This window comes from Adiantum capillus-veneris, chromosome 24, assembly GCF_014529385.1.
Source record: "Adiantum capillus-veneris isolate H3 chromosome 24, ASM1452938v2, whole genome shotgun sequence".
Lineage (NCBI taxonomy): Eukaryota > Viridiplantae > Streptophyta > Polypodiopsida > Polypodiales > Pteridaceae > Adiantum > Adiantum capillus-veneris.
In genome coordinates this window covers 128209254-128234871 of record NC_140954.1, presented here as the reverse complement: position 1 = coordinate 128234871, position 25618 = coordinate 128209254, and the positions used below count along the sequence as shown (strand labels likewise).

The 25618-nt window shown below is 46.1% G+C and overlaps 1 protein-coding gene across 1 annotated transcript in view; it reads left to right on the top strand.

Annotated features, from left to right (window-relative positions):
• Positions 1-2286: 2286 nt before the first annotated feature.
• Positions 2287-25618, top strand: part of LOC147427119 (uncharacterized) — a 68143-nt gene continuing 44811 nt past the window's right edge. The window contains exon 1 of the mRNA XM_086497811.1: positions 2287-2665. Coding sequence (XP_086353937.1) covers positions 2390-2665 — 276 coding nt within the window. The 5' untranslated portion in view covers positions 2287-2389. The remainder of the gene's footprint in view (positions 2666-25618) is intronic.

Genomic DNA, 25618 nt, shown 5'->3' with positions numbered 1-25618 from the left:
GAGGGGGCGAGCCTCTCTTATAGGGGATGAGAGAGAAACACACACACACACACACACACACACACACACACACACACACACACACACACACACACACACACACACACTCACACTCGAGCAGGATCCCATTACACAAAGGGAATAGGGGACACATGTTAGCTCCCTAGCCCAGTTGTTGCCCCCAAGATGCATTCAATTCCTATTGGATAGCCATAGAGGTGGACCATTGAGAATTAAGCTAGAGTACATCTAGTTTAATTCATCTAAAAACACTTGATAGAAGAACCAATAGAAATTAGCATTCAGTAGCCCAATGACTTGTCTGATTCCTATTGGCCAGAAGACTACGGGGTCCAATGAGAGTTTCATTGCATTAATTAAATACCTAAAGCTCTCACAAAAGGGGAAAGGGTGACACATGTCACAAGGCTATCACTTATGCTTCTTAATTATCATTGGCTAAGATTTGCAAGGTCCAATGGGGTGCCAGTAGGAGTAAAAATCATGAGGGGTCGACCAAGAGAGAGAGGGGGCTGATTTTGGCAAGGCATTATCACACACACACACACACACACACACACACACACTCACAATCTCATGTGTGAAGCAAAGAAGACTCTTTCTCCTTCTTAAGCTTTAATGGAAAGCTCATCATCTACTCCAAGCTTGTTAGAAGGAAGGCCTACACCAACAACTCTTGTCTTTGTGATGCAAATCCAACCAAGAGCCAAGCTTCAATGCATGCTCATCTCCTCTACGATGCTAATTACTAAGCTATGCTAAGCTTTTATGAGTGATTATGTGAGGAGATAACTCCTTTCTCGTAAGAATACTCCTTCTTCCTCTCAATCTACTCTCATACCCTGCTAGCTCTCACCATCTTTGAAGGTGTGTGAGGTCTTGGGTTTGAGACCATGAGGGAATTGATTTTGTGTTTTATAAGTGTGTGCATGGTGCTTGAAGCTTCCATCTTCATTGCACCAACAAGTTATTGAAGGAACACAAAGTATTGTATTGTAAAATGTCTCCCTTGATGGGGGGAACCTATAATACAAAGCCTTTTGGAGGGGGGACCGGCTCCATGTAAATCCGGTCCTCAATTTTTGTCAATAGCTTAATTTCTCTCTCTTTTGAAGTATTGTTCATGGTTATCTAATTAGGTGTTATGCTTTTTGTTGCTCTCTCCATTCAAGCACTCTTGCTATGCTCATTAGGAATCTATTCTAATGAAATGCTCACTATGTTTATGCTATTTTTCGCTACACACAAGTTGCTAGGCCATTAAATGTTACAAAATGACCCCTTTTTCTTCAAAAACTTACGCAATTTTCTCTAAAATCAATTAAAAAACCCCTTTTGTCAATATAAACCCATTAAAATTTAAAATTTTGGCTTTAAAAAAACCCTTTCATTTGAACTCACGTGATAACTTACATGTCTAAGAGGTGAAACCCCCTGAGGCCAAAACCTGAGGACAACTTGCTTTTACCAAAAGATGTTGGCATCAAAATGAATGTTGCAATTGGATCATAGCATGTCTTTATGTGGCAATGATTTTGAACGTGACTTTATTAACCCGAATCTTCATGGATGCCTTGGGGATTAAAAGAGAAAAAGGCAATGCAAATGGTAGGTGTCAAGAAAGGACGCGAGCAAGTGGGATAGTAACCATGTGTTGCGAGAGCAAGGTGAGGGACCTGAGAGCCAAGCACGTGGCTGAATGGGATGGGAGAGTTCGGCCAGCACAAGCACTTTCCTTTTTTATTAAGTGGAGGTGTCATATTGTTGACAACGAGGGAAAACATGTGGGTTGGTTAGCTCAATAAGCTTGGCCTAAAATGCACACATTCGAGCTCGATTCACATGTTGCTTGATAGGTTTTACTCCCTATGATGTCGCGAGTAGGTCGAATGAGGAAATCTCTCAAGATTCCAGGTATTGAAACTAGAAACAAGCCAAGGTAGGTGCTTTGCAAGCGACGTCATTATATCATAAGGGGGTATGACTAGGAGAAGATTTAGGGCCCATATTTGGGGGTATGGAGCGGCTTTGATCTCAGCTGTCTGATCACCGAGTGAACTAGGGGTGCGTGAACTAAGGGTAAACTAGAGGCAGGTAAATTGGGATGTGACCGTTTGCTGTGCTGACATGGACAGCGACGTGCACAAACGTGACGGTGGGGCTTTGCAACCGAGAAGTCTAGGGTTTGATCCTACTGGGAGTGGGTGAACTTAGGGCGCTGTTTTTGCCCCAAGTTCACTTCGAGCGATTGGATGTCTGAGATCAAAGCCCCTCCGTGTCCGTCACCCCGTGTCGGATAGTGCGCTCTCCAAGGCTCAAACTTTAAGTGCACATTATAAACCGAGCTTGCGAAAGGCTCGAGCGAGCCATGGCTAGTACAGCATGTCTCACTTGCCGTCCACCATCTCAGAGCTCGTCCACTATAATCTCCAGCTCGACATCTCCACCTCGTTTCCCCGAGTCTTTTGTACATAACCCTCAATCCAGAACTTGCCCCAGTCGCGCGAAGCCACGTTCAACCTCACTGCACGCTGGCTCTCTCTGCTCTTTCTCAAGGAATTGCCAACGCGTCCACTGCTCACCTCGCTCGATGGCGCCTGACGAAGAGAAAATGACCAGGCGATCACCTCTCGATTTTCCCATTGTAAGTTTTTGAGTTCTCTTCGTTTGGGATTGATGATTGTGAGCCAAGCCCTGTTCCTTTACGAAGAGTATGGTACAGAATAGTGTCCATGGACATGCTAGGAGTGGTATGTTTTCATTTATGGCCAGATGCACTTCGGGTCTTGTAGCAGAAATGTGGCAGTGTTGTGGTTGTGTTTTTGGGATTTATTTGATGCCTCTTACAGTTAGCATTTCTGTATCATCATTATTTGGGCACATTGTCTATGTGAACTACATGAAGGACCTTCACCAAAACAGTTTTTAGTGGGCAGTGATATTGGACAACAGGGATTTTGATGGATATTGGATGACAATGCTGTTGACATCATGGTGCAGCCCCATGACAAGGGTTGGGTTCAGTTCAGTTAGCCTAGCTTAGGAAGGATTTTGGCACTTTTGTGAGTCTGTTCGCAGACCGTGCATGTCCAGGCACTTAGAATAGATGCATATCCTCTGGTTGCACACAGCATGATCATCAGATTTCCATCAGAACCCCATCAGTAGCATTTTTACAGTGCATAGATCTATTTTCCCTATTTTTGATATTTTTCACTAATTATTTTTAAGTGACTGTTGTTGGGAACTAGGTAGGGCAAATTAGCAAGTGAACTATATAAGAAAACCCTAGCGCTAGCATTTCTGGTAGAAGAGGCAACAGGAACTTTGCGTTCAACAGACACCTTCTCAACAGGAATCCCATCAGCAGACCTAGCGTTTTTGCATCAGCAACAAGCTAGCGTTTTGCACCAAGATCAGCCAACGTTTTTGCATTGCAGTAGCTTGGCGACAGCAAGACCACAGAGCAACCCTAGCATTAGCAGATTTCCACAAGCAAGACAATTTTCAGCCCTAGCGTTTTTGGTTGCAGATTAGCCTCGGCGTTTTGCAGATTCATCGCGACGGAACCTCAGTAAGCACCAACGTTTTTAGTTTTCAGCGTTTAGACATCGCAGTAGAAGTCCCAAACATCGCAGATCTCACCGTCCCGCAGAGCAGATCCTCGCCGCACGGTCAGATCCCGCATAGTTTGCAGATTCAACCCGGAAAACGCAGATTTCAGCATTTGCGTTTTCAGGGCGTCGTCATCGCATCATCGCTATCGAGATAGAGTCAGATTTTAGCAGATAAAGATGTGCAGATTTAGCAGATAAAGAGTGCGACAAATTAGCGTTTTCAGATTTCAGTTCGAGTCGGTCGTCCTCCTCGATGCAGGCAAAATCCAAAGCATTGTAGTTGTGTGTATTAATAGTAGTATCCGTCTCTCACAGTAGAGACTGGGGCCCTGGAGGAGGGTTTGACAACTTCATTCTATCTCTCTCTACTCTCTGTCTCAGCACCCTTCACTTTGTTTGTGTCCAGTCCTCCTCTCTCACTAAAGGAACGGAAGGATCTCCCTTCCGTAAGTAAAAGGAACCTTGAGCACAGTTTGGAGTACTCATCTTGAGCAAAGTTCAACATTTACTTCCGCTGCACCCTACAGTCTGGCTTTTGGGCATGCTCAGCCTTGGGAGGCTGCGCATGAGCTGTGGGTCCAGGTCTCCTGCGAGGACAGGCCTTTGCCAAGTGGCCCATTTGTCTGCAAATGAAACACTGATTCAGGAGGCCCGAATACTCGACGCTCTGGCGGAACCAATCTCCTCTCACCGAGGTAGTAGGATGATCTTTGGGAGAGTGTGGGTGTCCCGAACGAGAACACGTACTGTGGGGACGCCGATCGCCTTGGCAGCTACAGAGGCTGCCGTGCGAGGTGTCTCTAGGACAGTCCCAATCTCAGAGCCTATTTTGGACAAGAGTGGTAGTTACTCCCTCCTCAAACCGGGAAAGCAGACGGAGATGAAAAGGTTTGTCTCCTCTACCAGAACATCTGTAGCTGGATCGAAACCATGCCTCCACTGTCGAAAGTGGGCTCGAACTGCTCGAATGGCCAAGGGGCTCATCGCGATGACCTTGGACGCCATCTCGGAGGTCTCGAACTCTATCTGATAGTAGCCGCGTTCGAGGAACTAAACATCCAAGATATTGCCCACCTCTACGAGAAGGCGGGCCTAGAGAAGATTACGCCATAGTTACCGGGGAACGCCCCTAGCCCCCGTTCCGGCGTTCCGGGGGGGCAGTTCCCTTCCCGAACGTTCCGAAACGTCCCGAAACGTTTGACGTTCCGGGTGGCCAGTGCAAACCGGAACGGCCGTTCCAGAACGTTCCGAACGCCCCCAAAACGTTCCGGAATGCCCCTGGAACGGCCAACGGCTACAAACAAATTTGGCAAAAATTGAAGTAAATGTTTGGGCTTCTTTTTGAAGTGTGCAAGGCCTCAAGGACTCATAAAATGCACCCCCCTCCCCCTTTCTCTCCACAAGCTAATCCTCAAGGCTCAAGCTCTCTCCCTCTCACACTCTCAAGATCTCTCCCTCTCAAGACTCACTCTCTCAAGGCTCGAGGCTTTAAGCCTTCAAGCTCTCTTCCTCTCCCTCCCTCAATTGATTCAAGAGAAGTCAATGGTTGAAATCTTGAGTCTGTTGCGATGCTGAAAACGTTGGGGTCTGGGAGTCTAGGCGATGAGGGTCCTGCTGTAAAATGCTAGCAAAAAGGGGGGAAACTTGTGGCGATGGATCCCTACTGAAAACGCTAGCTTGAGGGTGATGATGGCGATGAGCAACTGCTGAAAATCGCATGTCCATGTTCAGGGACAGAAGAGTGTGGTGGCAAATGCTTTGTCTCGGAAGCCGTTGGTTTTGGCTATTTCCGCGATACATCATAGGAGCTTCGAGGATATGGTCGACCAATATGCGACAGATACAAATTTTTTTCACACGGATACGGGATGGGGAGACAATAGCGGGATATTCCATTCGGGATGGCTACTTGATGAGAAAAACCATGTTGTGCGTCACACAGCCGTTGAGGAAAAAGGTTATGACTGAATGCCACTGACCACCTTTTACGGGTCATCGCAGCATTGCTGCCACCATGAAAGGGGTAGAGAGATAGATACTTCTTTTCGCCGAGACTCAAGAAGGATGTGGAAGAGTTTGTGCGCAGTTGCTTGGTATGCCAGAAGGTCAAGTTTGACAGGCATAAATCACAGGGATTTTATTTTTGATCTCCCAAAAACACAAAGTGGTCACGATGGTATCTGGACTGTTATTGACAGATTTAGCAAGCAAGCTCATTTCATTCCAGTAAAGAAAACAGTCAAGCCGGATCACTTAGCGAGACTGTTTGTGGCCCAGATCCTCAGATTACATGGCATGCCTGAGACGATTGGACGATTGTCTTCGACAGGGACCCCAGATTTATGAGTTTGTTTTGGAAGGCAATTTGGGAGAACATTGGCACGCGGTTGCAGTTCTCGTCATCGTTCCACCCGCAGATTGATGGGCAATCTGAGATTGCCAATTCAATGGTTTTAAATTTATTGAAGTCTTATATCTCGAATGTCACCAGCCAGTGGCAATTCCATTTTTGTTTATTTTCTCTTTCTTTGGGGAATTTCGTTTGTTTTACCTTTTGGAAACACCCCTTTGGAAATCTAACTGCCTTGCATTGCATAGCCAGTGTGGAACTGTGCAGAGAGAGTCCAGCCCTGAGGGCTAAAGAGCACTAAGGTTGGACAAGGACTATGGTTAGCCAAAGTGAGGTCATTGGCCAGCCAAAGCGGAATCCTTTGCTACATAGGCTACATTTCAGTTCTGGGTGTGGCTGCAGTGTACAAAGAGGGTCAGATGACCTAGAAGAATGTAATGGCAGAAACTCCTAAATTTTAGGGACTGCTATTTTTGGACGGCAAAATGTCTTCGCGTCATTACGTGCAGTTTGACATGGGGATCATTTGGTTACTCTGTGGCCAAGTCAACAGAGGCTGCAGGTGAGATATTTTTAGACCCGAGGGTCTAAAGCGGGAAAATGCACAAATGAGTGACACTTGGCACTCTGAGGCTAGTTTACTACTTAAAGAGAAGGCAAAAATGTGATTTTCAGCTACGAGCTCGTTTTTGAGTGTTGTCACAGGTGGGAGAGCTTCAATGGAGTGCTGGCTTACCCTCTATGTACAGTGAGGTGCAGGATGTCATGACCTGCACACCTCTCACTGCTCTCTCTCTCTCCCCTATTCTTTATGGTTATGCCCCTCTAGTGGGCTTTTCAATTGACCAATGTACAGTTGTGTGGGTTCATGCGCGATTGCCGAGGCAAGAGCCTCTTGCACAGGTACTGGATTAGCTAGCGGCTAATCCCCCGCAGGTACAGGTGATTCGGAGAGGTTTCACGTGCGAAATCTTGTCCGATTCAAAGGGCAAGTAGCCCTACAAGTGCGGGAGCTTGAGGACTTGCTATAGATGCGACCGGCACGCGAAACGGAGCCTAAAACAGTGAATTACAGCCTGCTGTGTATTTTTGTAGGTTTAGGGTTTTGGCCCTAAACGGACCCTAATACCCCCAGGAGGTTCGGGGACGCAAGGGGACCGCTGTACAGGTGATCTGGCGCATTTTCGGGGCAGAAAACAGAGAATTCAGCGTGCTGCAGATTCTCGCCAGGTTTTGCAAAGTGTCCGTATGCGTCGGGAAAGTCATCCAATGCGTGGGAATACTGACTGTGAAGGTTCCTAGTACAATTATGTTGCCGAAATCAGGCCAGAACAGTTGAAATTCAGCCAAGATTGTGCGGGGCAGCTTGTAGGGAACCACAACTTTTATTCCCTCTCTTAAAGAATAAAGAAATACCGAAAGGGGCGCCTAAGTTAGGGGCCAGTCTGGTGTCGGTCTTCTCATACAGGTGCAATCTAGCAGCCTGTATCCCTTTCCCTTTTGTTGTGTCTTGAAAGTACAGGTAAAGTGGACGACAAATTAAATGGGTGAAAGCAAATAAAGTTTAAGTCTAAGGTCTACCGCCCTTTTTGAAGTTAACAGGCCGGTTACATGGTTCGGCTTAGAAGACTCAATGGGAAAAGTACTTACCTTTGGTGGAATTTGCCTACAATAACACGATACGCTCTTCGACGGGGAAGGTGCCATTTGAGATTGTTGAAGGTGCTGCGAAGGTTCCACCCTTCCTAAGCACGAGATAAGATTTTTGAAGCGGATGAGTATACGTGAGACTTAGACACGGCTTTTGCCAAGGTTCGCGAGGCTTTGCAAAAATTTCAAGAACGACATAAAAAGGCAACGGATCGCCATCGTCGCAACTTGAAATTGAAGGAGGATGATTGGGTGCTCTTACGTTTTGAGAAGACACGCCTGAGAAAGAAAAAGGGAAAGGAGAGGCTTCCAAAGCTTAGTATGCAATACTACGGACCTTTCCAGATCTCTGAAAAGATAAACGATGTCTCCTTCCGACTGAAACTGCCTGATACTTAGAGGATTCACAATGCATTTCATGTGAGTCTCTTGAAAGCTTTCAAAGGTGATGTGCTTGATGATGGGGAGCCTGATGAGCAACCCGAAGTGGAAGAAAACGAGGAGATCCTTGTTCCTGAACATATTTTGGCACATAAGGATACGAAGATAAAGGTAAAGTCCGAAGGCGGTTCTTGGTTAAGTTCAAGAACTATCCTGCATTGGATGCGAAGTGGATGGAGGAGGAGGATCTAGCAGATGTGAAACTTTACCTCGAGGCTTTGGGTTTAGCATAGTCTACTCCAAATGGAACCCAAAATTCAGCTTGGCCGGAGATCTGGTGCAGTGGGATGCACAGGAGGGGAGTTACTCTGCTCCTTTGTCAACAGATGCCTTGATTTTGATACTAGAGTCACTGATGTCTCTTTGAGCTTCAGGGATACTGAGAGCTGACAGATGCCTCGATTTTGATACTAGAGTCACTGATGTCTCTTTGAGCTTCAGGGATACTGAGAGCTGACAGTATTCTGCTGTATTACTTTATGAAATGGAATTCTTGAATATGATACTGATTTGTTCTTCACTTCTTTTTAAGTACAGGAACTGATAGACGAAATGACTGCAGCATTTTGGTCTACTTGATCTCGAATAGACATGGTTGCAATAGGGGTTAGTCAATCGGACATCGATGAGGTCCTGACTGGATCTAGATGTGATTGCTAAGTACATTGCCGATAAATCATGGTCTAAGATCCGAATGAATGTTGAATGTCCTGTGATGTGACTGTCGATTGGTACATGTGCTAGATGTGTGTTCCTAATGCGTAGGTACTAACAGTTAGTGTCTTCTAAGACGGTTTATGGCCTTTGTCTGTTTTGCAGGCGTAATCGAGGGCGATTACAATGCTTTCGAGAGGGGGGTATGTCACAAAGTGATGACGTGGCTACTTGTCTGCAGAAATGCTAAAACCTGCAAACCCTAATTTTGGAAACCCTAACCCTAAATCTTGCAAACCCTAATTCTGAAAACCCTAACCTTATATCCTGCAGACCCTAATTCTGTCTGCAGAAATCCTAAACTGCCAAAACCCTAACTGACACGTGGTAGTAGTACGGACGCTCGGAAATTGCGGCGGTTTTTGTGGCAGCCTAAGCTTTTGGGCGACGTGATTTTCCTACGCAAAGGATGAGAGAGAGAATCTTTTGCTTTAATTGGATAAGCTCAAGAGAGCTTGTGAGAGAAAGAGCCTTTACTTTTATTTTTAGGCTTTTATCTTTAAGCTTTTGGGGCTCTGCTTTTTGGCAACCCTTGTAAATAAATATGTGGTTTGGACTCACACTCTGCAGAGCACTCTGGACGCAGAGTCTGAGAGTGAGACCTAACCACTTTTATACTTTGAACTCAGATTAATACAAAAAGAAATACCGAAAGGAGCGCTAGTCTTTAGGGCCAATATCTCTAGGCACGGAACTCCGTCGGGCCAGTGTAAATCTCTTGTGAACTCTGAACTATTTTGAAGTGGTTATTTGGTGCTCGCGGTTGATTCTTGACTTGGAGTGTCTAAGTCTGTTACACACATCGTCCTTCAGGGTTGGTTTAAGCTCGTCAATGAAACTGTATAATTTATTAGAGGGGTTGAGATTCTCTACATCCAGAGTTAGTCTTTGAAACTTTGTGATATACGTGGCCAAGGAACCTCTCTCGCTCAAGCGGCAAAGAGAGGACCGGGCATGAATATCTGCATTGGCAGGTTTGAACGCCTTGCGAATAGCGCGCCGGAATTTGTCCCAAGAAGGTGTGTGTTTACCATGAGCAACCCGTCGTTGCCACCAAAGAAATGCTGTATCCTTGAGCAGAGAACTAGCAAGTGCAACTTTTTACTCTTGACCAAATCTGTGTTTGATAAGTAAACCTCCATTTTGAACAACCATTGGTCCAGCACGCACTTGTCGCGGCGACCATTATACGGTTCCGACAGTTTAATATCAAGCTTCTTCTTCTGTGCAACATTAATTTTTTTTATAAAGTAACTGAAGTTCACGATTGTCTACCTCATCAGTTGGATCTGGTTCATTTTGTTTGTCCACTGAAGCTTCAGAAGAAGGTGCGGAAGAAGCAGGATTAGTTGTCCGGACGACTCCGAGAAGTGTTTTGCATCTGCATCTAATCCAAGTGAGTGTGAAGTGATGCGAGGCTTGTGGAAAGTGTGGCCATTTGCTCCTTGATAAGAGCAAGGGCATCTTTAGATTGACCTTCTCCGTTCTGAGAAGTTGGCATGGTTATTCCTCAAAGGGAATGAAGGAAATAGGAACTTGAACAAGTTTTGGGACGGGTACGGCAAGAGCAGGAACGGCTTCGGGAGCGAGTTCCGGCTCATGAGAACACTGCCCGGAATCTCCTCTACGTATGAAAGATAAGGGATAGGCACTTTAAATTCCATGTCTGTCATGGGTGCTGTGCCAATGGTGCACGGAGGAGAGGACCAATGCGAGAGGAGGAGCAAAGGGGCAGCGTGGTTAATCTGGAAACTCTCGCTTGCTTTCATTTTTTTAAAAACATAAGTTTATTATGTAAGAGTTCTTTCACATGAGGAGTTTAATTTTGTGGGCTGGTGTCTTGTTTTTTTCAATTTTTAAAACTTGTTTCTCTTAATGGCTGAGTTCACATTGGGGTTAAATTTGGGTAAAATTTTGGGGGAAGACTGGCCAGCCAATGTGAAGGTTTAATCAAGGTGGAACCATACGTGTTGTACGGTACGTGGAAGTACGTACTGTACGTAGTCCTGTATGGGTAAATTTTTTATGTACGGAAAAATACGTGGCATTGGTAAAAAAGAATAGAAACCACAAAAATAACTGTCAGTTTCAGAGACAAAGCTATAGAATTTGTCAATTTGATGTTTTACAACTTTGATTATGTCTAAATTCTATATACAACAGCTAGAGAAAAAAATTTCCCCAAAAAAATTTCTATATCCCCCCCCCCCCCCAAAAAAACAAATGATGCATGTACGGTACTATCCGTACGTACACAATACGTTGTGTACGGAACGTCCGTACGGATCCGTACCGTACGTACATATTGGTCCTACCTTGGAAGGTTTTAAACTAAGGAAATGGCCGCCAGCATAAAAAGAAGTCCAGCGTAAAGAAAAAGAAAAAGAAAAAGGATGCGCTGCTGGTTTGGACACGTAAAACAGCCAGCGTAAAACTTTGACGATTCAGCCCGACGTTGACACTTCAGCCCAACAGTGACGTTTCAGCAGCAGGTAACGCTTTAGCAATTGAGCCCAGCAATTAGAAATCCAGCGCTTTGCACAATGACAACATTTCCGCAAAGAGGTGCAAGCACCGACGAAGGGGCGCGTGATTTCAGCCCCATCGATTTGCACAAAGGGCATGACTCTTGGGGAAGGGTGTGAGCGTGGAAGAAAAGGGGGTAGGCTACCTGTTGTGTCCTTTCGTGTGAAGGGGTGTGAGGGCGGGTTCGAAGGGTTACCACCCAAGGGATGGGGTACGCACAAAGTCACCAGCAGGAAATTATTCGAAATTCAACACATAGTTATATTACTGTCCTTTTATGTATATAATTAAAACAAAAATATCAAGTTACCTCATATGCTGGTATATGCGTGTACCGCCGTTCTTTCTTTCGTCGCGTCGCGATCCAAGTCTGCCTTTCTTTCTTCGCGCTCGCGATCCAAGACTGCCTTTCTTTCTTCGGCTGCCAAGCGCGCTTGATCACGCTCGCGATCCAAGGTGGCGCATTGCGCCTCTTGTTGTAGCATCATGTCCATCATCAACTTGACCAAAGCCTCCATAGGATTTGGTGCAACCCGTGGCGTAGATGGGAAAGGGGGAGTGTCGGAAAAACCTCCTGATGGGGTAAATTCTTCTTCACCACCTCCATGCTCATCACCTTCACGCAAAGTCTCCATTCTGCTTCGGGTGATGACCATACAGTGAGGTCTTGGGTACTTAAGTTCACGAGGAACTTGGGTTCTTGAGGTTCTTGAGTTCTTTAGCTTGCAATCGGTGTTTGAGAAGGCTTTTCTCTTACCCGAGCTCGACTCTTCCCTGCGGGCGCACCCTTGGCGGCCTTGCGCTCACATCAAGGTTGCTTTTTCCCACCTCTCGTCGATTGGCTGGTCGCTAAGTGCACGGTCCGATCTCAGTGAGTGAAAAGAGGAACAAGGGGAGGCCGGACAAGCCCTTCTTTCTTGGGTTACCTGTCACTCTTCAAAAATACGATTAGGAATTGACACGCCCAAGTGAACTTCGGTTACGTGCGACCGCAACTAGCAAAAAAAAATTCTTGTGGTTCTTTCCTTGAGTGATACAGAACACTGCCAATGCGTTCTGGTTGAAAACGTCGTCTCCTTCCGGTCTTGCTGAGAAGGTGCATTGCAGGTCCCTGGAACTTTTTTTTTTCCAAAAAAAGATCCTTCTATTAGTTAATGAAGCTGTCCATAGGGCTACATCGACCTCTACAAGAGAAGGCTACAACAAACATGACGGGGAGACTCTCCCAATGAAAAAACAACATATGTACAATGAGGCTAAATTAGGAGATGGGAGGAGGGAAAATCCACATAGGTGGATGGTAATGCCATCTGAGCACACCCTGGACCATGGTGAAGAAAGGCCCAGGACGCCAGAGTCGAAGAAAAGCCTCTCTGCGCTCCCTCATGCGGTCGGAGCTGCCTTGGAGTCTCTCAAACTGTCCTCTGAGAGTATGGATCAGCTCTAGCCAAAAATCCCGAAGAGTCTCTGTTGGTGGTACAGGGCGAGCCTCGAAGATGCGAAAGCAGCGGGTCCGCCCGATGAACCAAAGTGTCAGGCTGCAGATGAGCTCCCAACACTCCTCTCTCTCATTGCACCACTCCTGTGGCGAAAACTCTGTAGCAGACTGGAGTGTAGATCGACGACCCCCTGCATCACTATCATCCTGCTGATGGAGGACGGCTCAAATTGAAGTGCCGGGCCCGTGAGTGGACCAAGCAGCTGTCCCCCACGTGTACTGCCGAGCAGTGGAAAGAGCTGGCATCAGCCGAAGAACACGAAGCCAAACCTGCTGTGTCGGAGGAGAGTCCCAAAGACAGTGTCTCTGACTCTCCACAAGATGGTCACAAGTTGCACATGCTACCGAGAGACCACTACGTATTAGCCAACTCCCAACTGCTGTAGCTCGATGTGCAACCAGCCACTGGAACAGCGTGACTCGCCTCGGCTGTCTGGAGTCCCATAACCTCTCCCAAAAAGCTGCCAAGAACTCCGTTGTGAGACCCTTCTCCTGCTAATGAGGTGCTGCAGCAGGACGAGCCTCTGTTTGCGTTGCGAGTATTGACGTCACAGTTGAATAGTGTATCGAAAGAATGGGACACCTGGATGATCTGCTGAGGAGAAGGGGTCCCTCCAAAACCACTCTCCAGGGTCCCATTGCATGCGTGCCAGTGGACAGCTCTTCCAAGCCCACAGTCTCCAGTGGCCAATCGCAAGAGCTGCTGGGTCAGGATCGATGACACAAGTCCTACCACAGATGCCCACCACTCTACTCCTCTGAAAACAGCACTGCCACTTGTGGGGCCTCTACTGTAACTCGGTGTAAGCGTCCCCCACCGTGTAGCTCGATTCTCAAAGAACATGGAGGGTACAGTCTCTGAGCAAGCTCGAACTTAGATGAGAACCTCCAGTCACGTGAAGGCCCCCATCCATTTGGGCGTTGCTGACTCGAGAGGTGTGAGCCACTCAACAGGTAGTGCCTCCGACCCCTCTCATGTCCTGTAGTAGATGGATGCCCTGAAGCTCCTCTGACAAGCCTGAAAACTGGAGCCAGCTGCCAATCACCTAAAGTGCGTGTTGGACCCTGTGCCATGGGACCCCAGGAAACATGAGGCCTACTACCAACCAAGTGGCCTCTCTGAGTGCTAACCATGGGGTTCCAAACAAGGGGCTGTCTCAAGCTCTCCTCCGTGCAAGTAGGCTGCCGCTTTTCCAGGCCTCTCCGTAGCTGCTCCCAGGATCAGAGCAGACTCACAGGAAAGCGATCCTCCAGTCTCTTGCTCAAGGCAACTCTGCGCATCTTTGTGAAAATCCAGCCAGTGGGCCTCCAGTCTGAGGCACTCTAGCACTAAGCCGCTGATGTAAGGTGTAGCGGAATGAATGTTGTATTTTCTCAAGATTAGTGATCCTTATTGCTCAAGGTTCCTTTTAATTCTTAGGGAAAGAGAGAGCTTTCCGTATTATGGAGAGTGCTATGATCACGAACAAAGTGAGTGGATTGTGCGTGCAAGTGAATGAGACTGAGAGAAGGAGAGAGAAGAGATACGACACCCGAGAGGTTGTAAAACCCTCCTCCGAAGGCCCCACTCTCGTCGGCGAGGGTGGTCTATTCTTTGATTGCACAAAGGTGTACAATGCGTATGCAATGGACAGATGCAAGTTGGACTATGCCGATGACGATGACGATGACGGTGATGACGATGACGACTCGATGGCTGAAATCTGTAGGCTTCTAATCGCTGAATTCGGGGACTGTTTCGGTGGCTGAAAATGACTGTTTTGGCTGCGTTTTTATGGCTGAAAATGGGGGAACATCTGCAACCAACTTGGGGTGAATTTGCTACTTTGCTAACTGCTGAAAACCTGCGTATTCCAATGGCTGAATTCGCTGATAAAAAACGCTGGGATTGCTGATCCAAAACGTTGAGTGTTTGCAGATCTGTTGGCGTTAGTGCATGGCTGAAAAATCGCTGAACTTGCAGCAGTCCCTAGCGTTAGTAAAAATGCTGGTTGGGGTTGATGTCTGGTGAGCAAAACGCTACAATGCTGGTGGTCTTGGCGATGATGCAAGGGGGAAAAGATGCGGGGGATTTGGTGTTGCCGCGGTACTGCAAGAGGACACGCCGGCTGAGGTCTATTTCCAAAACGCTAGGCTCTGATGGTGTAGGTGATGATGCAAAGCCAAAACGCTAGGCTTCTGGGGGGTGCTGCTGAGAAGTGACCTGTTGAGCGGGAAGCTCCTGCTGCCTCTTCTGCCAGAAAGTGCCACTGGGAAATTCCCCTAACTGATGCTAATGGATTCTGATGGGAATTCCGATGATCATGCTGTGTGCAACCGGAGGATATGCATCTATGCTAAGTGATTGGGCATGCACGGTCTACGAAGACTCACAAAAGTGCCAGATCACTGCTAATCTAGACTTGACTGCACTGACTGAACCCTGCTGTGGTGTAGCTTGTCCACGGACACATAGGGTTGGGATGTGTCACGTGACATCCCCTCCTTTTCAAAGTGAGGTACTGGTACCGAACTGTATGGCGTCGAGGGAGATCGCCAATAGCATCCGGAATCCTGGAAGGGACTCTTTGCCGGCCCACTCTGCTGTGTGGGTCGAGCGGTATTCGAACTTCATAAAGGTCTGCAACGCTTGCTTCTCTGGGCCGCGCCGAAAGCGACTCAAAGTCTTCTGTGGCTCCTTTGATGCTTCAACTTCGTCGAGTATCCTGCTTCTTCCGTCTTCAAGAATCTCCATGGTTGAAAATTCCTGAAACCATCTCCAACACAAAACCATGAACCTACCTATTCCATGTAAAGTGAAGGAAATAAATCTTGTCTTCTCTAAAGACTGCGTATGCAATGTAGACGAACATAGAGATGGAGTGACAACCCATTCATCAAACCCATGCAAACAATGCGCTCGAATCTTTTCTGTTTGATCAAAATCAATCAACTGTGGCAAATCACAATGGACATGCCCATGCTTGGTGCTCATACTATCATGTGCTTGTTCGGAAATTGTGTCATGCCAAGGAAGAGACATGGAATGTGACTTCCTGACATACAAACTTTTCAGCTTTTCATGAACAATCCGCATACATTCGTGCTCATCCATGAGAGAAACGTGCTCAACATACAATATGTCATGCCTAGGAAAAGGGATCACATAATGATGCTGACTAAAATACAAGAAACTGTCAAGAATGAAACACTCGAACAATGCGTGCGTATCAATCATGCGAACACATAATACTTCCTGTGAGGGTTCTTTGGACCAAGGCTCGAGAGCCAAGATCGGTTCTTCCTGAAGGGGTTCTTGGGACCTAGGCTCGAGAGCCAAGATCGATCCTTCGTGATTGATCGAATCTGCAACGAGGTTAGCTTCGCTAAAAAAAACATCCACTAACACATCATCCTTGTGACCAATCACATCATCTTCATGCAATTCATCATGCTTGTCTTTTCCATCCAAATCATCATGCAAATCATTATCATTCAAATCCTCATGCTTCTCATAATCATGCAAATCCTGTGTGTCATGCTGTGGAGAAAAAGAGACTGATAGAGTCTCCTTATCTCGAATTCCTTCAATCTTGTCCTGCATATTAGCAATGAGAGATGGAGAATGAGCAATGTCCTCTCCATGTGTCACGATTGTGACTAGTTACACTCTTCTTGATTCATTACAGATGCAGATGCGAAGTGTGACTAACCCAGGAGGACTCCTGTTCTCGAATGGTCACACCCCTTCGCCCAAAAGACATACCTCTTCGCCAAAAGCCACACTCCTTCGACGACTGGTCACACCCCTTCACCTTACGGATGCGACTCTTCACCCAATGGTTGCAGCTCTTCGCTGAAAGGATGTGTCTTTTCGCCTAAAGTCATGTCTCTTCACAAAGAGACATGCCTCTTCACTGATGACTATTCAATTCCTATAAAAGGAACCTTTGTATCACACTTTCAATGAATCAAACACAGAGTCTTCTAAGTCTTGTTCTGAGTTCAGTTTCAGTTTCTTAAGTCTTAATCATGAGTTTAAGTACTTAATTAAGGATTAGCGACTAGAATCCTTACAGTGGTATCAGAGCAAATTTATCCCGGGACCCGAAGGTTGTGAGCCTCTCACCCTCACCACTACTCTCCCCCTTCCCGGAGTTGTATGGAAGCAGAAGAAAGATGGTCAGGACCCATGTCAGCATGAGGTAACTTTTTTCTCAAACACATACACAAAGCTAAGCAGAAGACAGAGTGCTGTGGCGGCATACCAGTTTCACTTCGCGACTCTTCGCGAGGACAGGAAGAGTGCTACCCTCTCCTTCTTGTGCAAGTGATGCACGCCAGTGATTCCAGGCCAGTCCTTCCCCAAGCACCTCCCAGCATGCTGAAAACGCTAGCAGCGCAGGCTGTTTTCGATTCCAGGCAGCAGCAGCGTTGGGTTTTAATTGAAGCAGCGCGGCGTTCCATTTAAAAAAACCAGCGCTGAACTTTATTAACCAAGGCCACATTTGCACTTTACACAATTTTGGCCGGCCGCCCAACTTAATATTAAGTGGGCACCCTTGGGCACCCCTTTGTGGACAAATTTTAAAAAAAATGCCAAGAGGCCAGCGGCAGCCAGCGCAAATGGCAAGACAGCGCCACAAGGAGAAAAATTCAGCGCACCCTCTTCTGCTAACTTCCCGCGCCACCAATTCTGGCCATCAACAGACGTGCACACGGGCTTGTTCAAAGTCATGGACGACGAAGCCTTCGATGTTCCCGTCAATTTTCTCTCGTACATAGACGAGGTACCCGAAGAAATATTGCCAGAAAATCCTCCTTCGGCTCCCGAAGTGATAATTATACCAGATACACCTGAAGCAGAACCCGTACCCGAACCGGAACCCGCATTCGAACCGGAAGTCATTCTCATTTCGGATTCCTCGTCTCCAGTTCCAGTTCCAGAGGAAAGACAGGTTCCCGACTTCCTTCCGGCACCCGAGCCTGCTCCTGTACCTGCATTACAGCCAACAGTGTTGCCCCAAAATTACCTGGTTTATGTCACTCATCCGCATGCCTCGCGCTCACAGGGCTGGGTGGTGTGGCATATCATTGTTACATGCGAGCCTCTTCATTTGCAACACTACGAGCACATACTGAGCCGGTACCCCCACTTGGCTTATTCTCTGACGGAGTGTCGCGTGATTCAGTAAACGACATCATTTCCCAGCAGCCTTTAGTTCGGGCTCACAGCGAGTTACAGCTTCCGGACTACACGTCTTTGACGCCAGACGACACACCTCCTATCGACGAGGTGGAAGATATCGAGGATTCGGATCTTCGACGAGATTTCTTAGAGGACTGGGACGGAGCATCATCAACAACTTCACCTTTTTACGGCAACCACACCTCTCCAGCTTCTCCGAGATATTCCCTCTGAGCCGTCAGAATGTCAGAGACAGGCAGTGCTGTACTTGACGATCCGATAGCCATCCTCAGAGAACAGATGTCCGTCCTCCAGGAGGCCCTCTCCACCGGTCTTGCATCGATGACCGCACGTTTGGATGTCCTGCAAGCCTTTTCTTCTTCGAGGACGCAGCCAGCTACCCATTCAGTTTCTTCGGTAGCAGAGTCAATTCCTGAACAAGTCGACGCTCCGGAACGAGAGGTAGACAATCCTGAATTGAAATATCTTTTTAAGATAATAAACATAGCACAAAAAAAGAAGATAGATGCAAAGTTGCCCGAGCCATACAACGGTCGCCGCGATAAGCGCGTGCTGGACCATTGGCTTTTCAAAATGGAGGTTTACTTTTCAAATACTGATCTCATTGAAAGCAAGAAAGTTGCTTTGGCTAGCTCTGTACTGAAGGATACTGCATTCCTTTGGTGGCGTCGCCGCATCAAAGATGGAAAAATCACCGCTACTTGGGACAAATTTCGGCGCGTTCTTTGCAAGGCTTTTGAGCCTGCAAATGCCGATTTCCACGCCCGGTCTTCTCTTCGCCGCCTGAGCCAAACTGGCTCCTTGGCCGCGTACATCTCAGAGTTTCAGAAATTAACTCTTGAGATAGAGACACTCAGTCCTTCCGACAAACTCCACAGTTTTGTTGACGGACTTGAGCCTTCCCTGCGAGATGATGTCCATAAATTTAACCCTGTCACACTGGATGCTGCAATCGCTTATGTTGAGCGACTTGGTGACAATCGGCGCCCACTCAGAAGTTTCCTTCCTGGTGATCGAGTTTCCAATTCTACAAGCTCTTCACAACGTAATTACCAAGGACAAGGTGGTCAGAATCAGCGTTCTTTCTCAGGAGTTCACTCTTCGAGACAATACTCTGCTGGACAAACTTCTTTCCGACCCCAATCTTCTAGCCAAGCAGCCATTTCCAGAGCCTCCTCTTCGGCAAATAATCAGAATCGATGAAACAATCGTCCCAATCAGAGAAGGAATGGTCGTCGTGATTTTCGGCCGAATACGTCCTCTGGACAACAATCCTCTTCATCAGCTCCTTCAACCTCCAACTCCAACCGTACAGGATTATGTACAATTTGTCGTGGAGATCACAGATGGTATGAATGCCCCAAGAAACCAAATCCTTCAAATCCTCGCCAGAATTCTCACATGGAGACCACAATTGCAGAAACTGTCCACAGCCAACCTCCTGTCCCAGACAAAGGCAAACAAGCAGCACGGTGTGTTCGAGTTTCCAAGGTTGTAAGTGCCTTAATGATGAATGCTCGGATTCACGTTACTGCTCCAGTGGATCTTTCGAATCAGGTTCTCAGCCTCCTTGGCTTTGTTGGCAAGCAGCCAATCAACGTTCTTGTGGACAGTGGGTGTTCTACTAATTTCGTCAGCACATCTTTGATTACTAAATTGCGCCTTCCTACTCAACCTAGTGAGGCAGCTTACCAAGTAGAACTTGCTGATGGTTCCTTCCTCGAGTGCAACAAAAGGATTGAAAAGCTGGATTTTCAAATACAGGATTACCAAGATCAGCTTGGTTTTTCAGTTATGCCCTTGTCACATTACGACTTGATCCTTGGTCAATCTTGGTTATTTCAGTATGATCCAATAATCAGTTTCAGAGATCACTCAATTCGGCTCTTTCACAAGCAACAGGAAATAGAGCTTCGTGTCTTTTCAGTGCCAAACCCATTATATTGGTTTCTGCTTTACAAGTCAAACGGCTGGTTCGAAAACGTGATTGTGCTACTGCCTTAATCATGTTAAGAGATGTTAAACCCGGTGCAGAAGAAGCAGAAGTTAAATCCTCCTCAAAAATTGCCTATTTGCAGCAACCCTTCTTTCAACCACATTTGGACTTGTTTCCCGACGAGCTACCAATAACTTTGCCTCCTCGGCGTCCCGTGGATCATCCCATTGATTTGATCCCCGGCCAACCTCCACCAATGCGAGCCTCTTATCGAGTTTCATACTCAAGAGTCTCAAGAGATACAGCGGCAGCTAGAAGATTTGTTGGATAAAGGTCATATTCGCCCAAGCAAAAGTCCCTTTGGAGCTCTTGTTTTGTTGGTCAAAAAGAAGGATGGGTCTATGCGTCTTTGCATCGACTATCGTGCTTTGAATAAGTTGACGATCAAAAACAAGTTTCCTCTGCCTCGCATTGACGAGTTATTTGATCAGTTATTGGGAGCAAAAATCTACTCCAAAATTGATCTAAAATAAGGGTATCACCAAATTCGCATTCGCATTGGTAATGAGTACAAGACAGCTTTTCGCACAAAGTATGGTCACTATGAATTTCTGGTATTACCATTCGGGTTAACCAATGCCCCGGCCTCTTTCATGACGCTGATGAACGAAATATTCGGACCATACTTGGACAAGTTCGTGATCGTATATTTGGATGACATTTTAGTTTTCAGTCGAACGATGGCTGATCACAAGGAACATTTGAAGCTTGTCTTCCAAGTTTTGCGAACCAATGTGCTATACTTCAATAAGAAGAAAAGTGATTTCTTCAAGAATCAAGTGGAATACCTTGGTCACATTATTTCTGCCAGTGGCGTTGCAGTCGATCCCAAGAAAATACAGGTCATAGTGGATTGGCCTTTACCGCTCACCATTTCAGATGTGCGCTCCTTTTTGGGACTTGCAAACTTTTATCATACCAAGGTCCACAAATTCTCCGATATTGCAGCTCCTTTGACTGAGCTTACCAAGTAGGATAAACTTCAATGGACTGAAGAAGCAGAACAGTCGTTCAAAGCCCTTAAACATGCCTTGACGACAACTCGAGTTTTGGCTATTGCAGATTCTACTCAACCTTTTCAGGTCATGACCGATGCGTCAGATTGTGCTTCTGGAGGTGTTCTTATGCAGAATGAGCGTGTCATTGCTTTTGACAGCCGCAAATTTTCAGCCATACAAATGAGATACCCAGTTTATGACAAGGAATTTTTAGCCATTGTTCATGCTTACCGCACTTGGAAACATTATTTTCTTGGCGCAGATTCCGTGGTGCAGACAGATCATCAATCATTGACATACATTTTTACTCAACCGGTGATGAATCCTTGTCAAGGACGATGGGTTGAGTTCTTGGCAAATTTTCATATGATTATTCAATACGTGCTAGGCCTTGCAAATGCAGTTGCAGATGCCTTAAGCCGTCTTCCTCGAGCCATCAATTTTGTCATTTCCGGTGTGCAGATGGAGATACCTGCTTGTTTCAAGCATGAGTATTTGACAGATCGAGATTTTGGGGATGCATTTCAAGCCCTTAAATCCTCTACTCCGACTCCTGCAGAGATGAATATGTTTGCAGCTTACACCATTGTCAATGAGTTGCTGTATTACATTGATCGCATTTGTGTTCCACACAATACACCATTGCGGAAAATTTTGATCCAAGAACATCATGAAGTCCCTTTTGCTGCTCATCCAGGCATCAACAAGACATACAGATTGTTATCTGCAACATATTTTTGGCCACAAATGCAGCAAGATGTTATCAAGTTTGTCAAAGCTTGTCATTCCTGTCAAACAATGAAGGCCTCTCGACAACTTCCTCAAGGGTTACTTCATCCTTTGCCCGTACCTCAAGAAAGATGGGAAAGTGTCAGCATGGATTTTATCACTACATTGCCTCGTTCTCAAAAAGGCAATGCACAGATTCTCGTAGTGGTGGATCGGTTTTCAAAGATGGCACACTTTATTCCTGGCAAGAAAGCTGCCTCGGCACCAGACGTTGCGCAATTATTTGTGCAACACATTTTCAGATTACATGGATTACCAAAGTCTATTGTTTCAGACAGAGATCCAAAATTCACAGGGCATTTTTGGACATCCCTTTTCAAATCCCTTGGTACAAATTTGTTATTCAGCTCAGCATACCATCCTCAAACTGATGGACAGACAGAAAGAGTGAATCAAATTTTGGAAGAAATGCTTCGACATTACATACAAATTCGATTGGGATCATGGGAAGAGTATTTGCCACTTGTAGAGTTCGCATACAATAACTCTATCCATTTAGTAACTGGCATGACTCCATTCCAAGCAGCTTATGGGCATACTCCTCTTCTACAGACAAACTTTGTTCTTCAACACAAAGTAGCTCTAGCAGATCAATTGGTTCAAGAAATGCAAGATGTACTTATGCAAGTACGTGACAAGTTGGTTCATGTCCAACAAAAGTACCAGAAACAAGCCAATAAGCATCGACGACATGCAGATTTCCAAGAGGGAGATTTGGTTTTATTATATGTAGCACCTCATCGTTACAAAACGGTGAAATCGGTCTTTCCAAAGTTGCGCCCTCGCTTCTATGGACCTTTCAAAATAATCAAGAAGTACTCAATTCTCAGTTACAAGTTGGAACTTCCACTCTCATGGGGAAAACTTCATCCAACTTTCCACATTTCTTGGCTCAAACAATACATACAAGGAGATTCGCCAATTCCAGACTTATCTTCTTATGTGCTAGAAATTGAAGATGAACACATAATTCTTGTTCCAGAAAAGATTCTTGATGTAAGACAAAAAGAAACAAGACGAAAGATCACAACAGAATTTCTTGTCAAGTGGATGGATCTTGATGAGTCAGACTCATCTTGGCAGATGGATGAAGATATGCAGCAGTACCCAAACCTCCTTCAAGAATTCTTTGAAAAGCGGAAGACTTTCATCTGAACATGGAGTTTTAATGTAATTGGGAGGGAATGTCACGATTTTGACTAGTTACACTCTTCTTGATTCATTACAGATGCAGATGCGAAGTGTGACTAACCCAGGAGGACTCCTGTTCTCGAATGGTCACACCCCTTCGCCCAAAAGACATACCTCTTCGCCAAAAGCCACACTCCTTCGACGACTGGTCACACCCCTTCACCTTACGGATGCGACTCTTCACCCAATGGTTGCAGCTCTTCGCCGAAAGGATGTGTTTTTTCGCCTAAAGTCATGTCTCTTCACAAAGAGACATGCCTCTTCACTGATGACTATTCAATTCCTATAAAAGGAACCCTTGTATCACACTTTCAATGAATCAAACACAGAGTCTTCTAAGTCTTGTTCTGAGTTCAGTTTCAGTTTCTTAAGTCTTAATCATGAGTTTAAGTACTTAATTAAAGATTAGCGACTAGAATCCTTACACCATGAATGACAATAGGAGAATCCCTTTTGGCATTGAGAGTTATAGTGTTAGTCAGAAAATCCATGAAAGCGTCATTATGAAACCATCGAATGCCCAAAATCATATCACATCCTAAGAGAGGAGAAACAACAAATCTTCTAGTGAAGGCAATCTGTTTAATTGTAAATAACACATCAAGGCATTCCTCGGTGATGAGAGCATCCATACCAGGACGAAAGCCAGAGATCTCGATAGGAGATCTCGGACTAACTTCAAGGCGGGCTCTCTCAACAAGAGAAAAACTGATCACATCATGCATACTACCTGGGTCAAACAATATGACAAAACGGTGCCCCGACGTACGACCATAACATTTAATGAGAGATTCATCAATGGGAGGGTCCTGAAAAACTTTGGGCACAATCGTGTTATCATTCATTGCATTGACAGATGTAGTGGGTGCTGTGGGTTCTTTAGATTCATTCGACTCAAGCTTAGGACATGTTCTTTTTATGTGACCCTTAATGTGACAATGAAAACAACGGCCTTCCTTAGAATAAGTGCTTTGTTCTTCCGAAGTGATGTAACCTCCTACAATTTCTTGTGCTACCTTTTCATCTGGAGTAAGCTTAGGTTTAGCAGTTGTGTTAGCCTTACCCTTAGATTCATTGGAAGAATTCTTTGATGAGATACTGTTGGTAGATTGGTTAGAAGAGTTATCATTCTTACCATTCTTACCGTTCTTACCGTTCTGAGGAGTCTGCGAGGTACTTGTGGAAGTCTTGTTCTCCTTAGGCTTTCCCTTGTTGTGCTTCATCTCCTGTGCGAGAGCAATCGCTACTGCCTTGTTGAGATCGATTGGATCGAATACCTCGACATCGTACTTGATATACTCGTCCAATCCAAAGAGAAAAGCCTCTTTGCGCTCATCATCCGACATGCGTAATTGGGTACCTAGCTGCAAAACACGTTTAGAAAAAGACATAACCGACATACCATTTTGCTTGAGAGCGTGCCAATCGTCCCTCAATCGTGCGAGGTACTGAGGTGGCATAAACCGCGCCTTGAGCTTGTCTTGGAAATCAGCCCAACTAAAAGAGAGGGGCGTGAAATCGTCGGCTGCCTCTAGGTGCGCGGCTAGCTGTGCCTCTTGCCATGCGTGGTACCAATTAATTGTATCATCGGCAAGGTACATAGCTGCCGTCAAAACCTTGCTATTGCTTGTCTTCTTAGTTGTCGCAAAATAAGCATTAAATTGATGCAACCAAGAATGAATAACTGTAGCATCCATCTTACCGTCATACTTACTGAAAGTCAACTTTTCTGTAATTGGATGGTTGGAATCCGCGTCGTGGCTTGCGCCACTTGACGAACTCCCACGATCTTTGGGTGGTTCGGTCTTCGAGGCTAGGATTTTGGCAATAAATTCTTGATTGCGAAGCTCCCTTTGAGCTTCACGCTCGGCGTCCTTTTTTTCTTTTCGTGCATCTCGTTCATCGCGCTCGCGTTCGAGAGCAAGTCTATTTTCTTCTTGTTTTGCGGCAAGAGCAATGCGCTCACGTTCCTGAGCAAGTCGATTTTCTTTTTGTTGTGCGGCCAATCTTGCGTTTCTTTCGTCGCAATCGCGATCCTTGGCTTCTTGTGCACGGTCCTTTGCTGCTTGTTCTTTTACTTTGCTTGCGAGTTGTGCCAATGCAACTCGATTCGTTTCTTGTTGTTGTGCCATCATGTCCAACATCGACTTGACCATCATCTCCATAGGAGTGAGGACAACTCGTCGCGTAGATGGCGAAGGGGGAGGGTTGGAAAAATCTCCTGGTGGGGAGAATCCTTCGTCGCCTCTCTCATGCTCATCACCTGAATGCGAAGTATCCATACCGCTTCGGGTGACGACCATGCACTAGGATCTTTGGTTCTTAAGTTCACGAGGAACTTGGTTCTTGAGGGTCTTGAGGTTCTTGAGTCTTGAGGGGCTTGGGTTCTTGGGGTCCTTGAGGTTCTTGAGGTTTCTTTCGCTTGCAAATCGCGTTGAGAAGGATCTTCTCTTCACCCGAGTTCTACTATTTCTGTGGGTGCACCCCTTGGCGGCCTTGCGCTCACACCAAGGTTGCTTTTTCCCACCTCACGTCGATTGGCCGGCCGCTAAGTGCACGGTCCGCTCTTAGTGAGTGAAAAGAGACACAAGGGGAGGTTGGACAAGCCCTTCTTTCTTGGGATTCCTGTCACTCTTCAA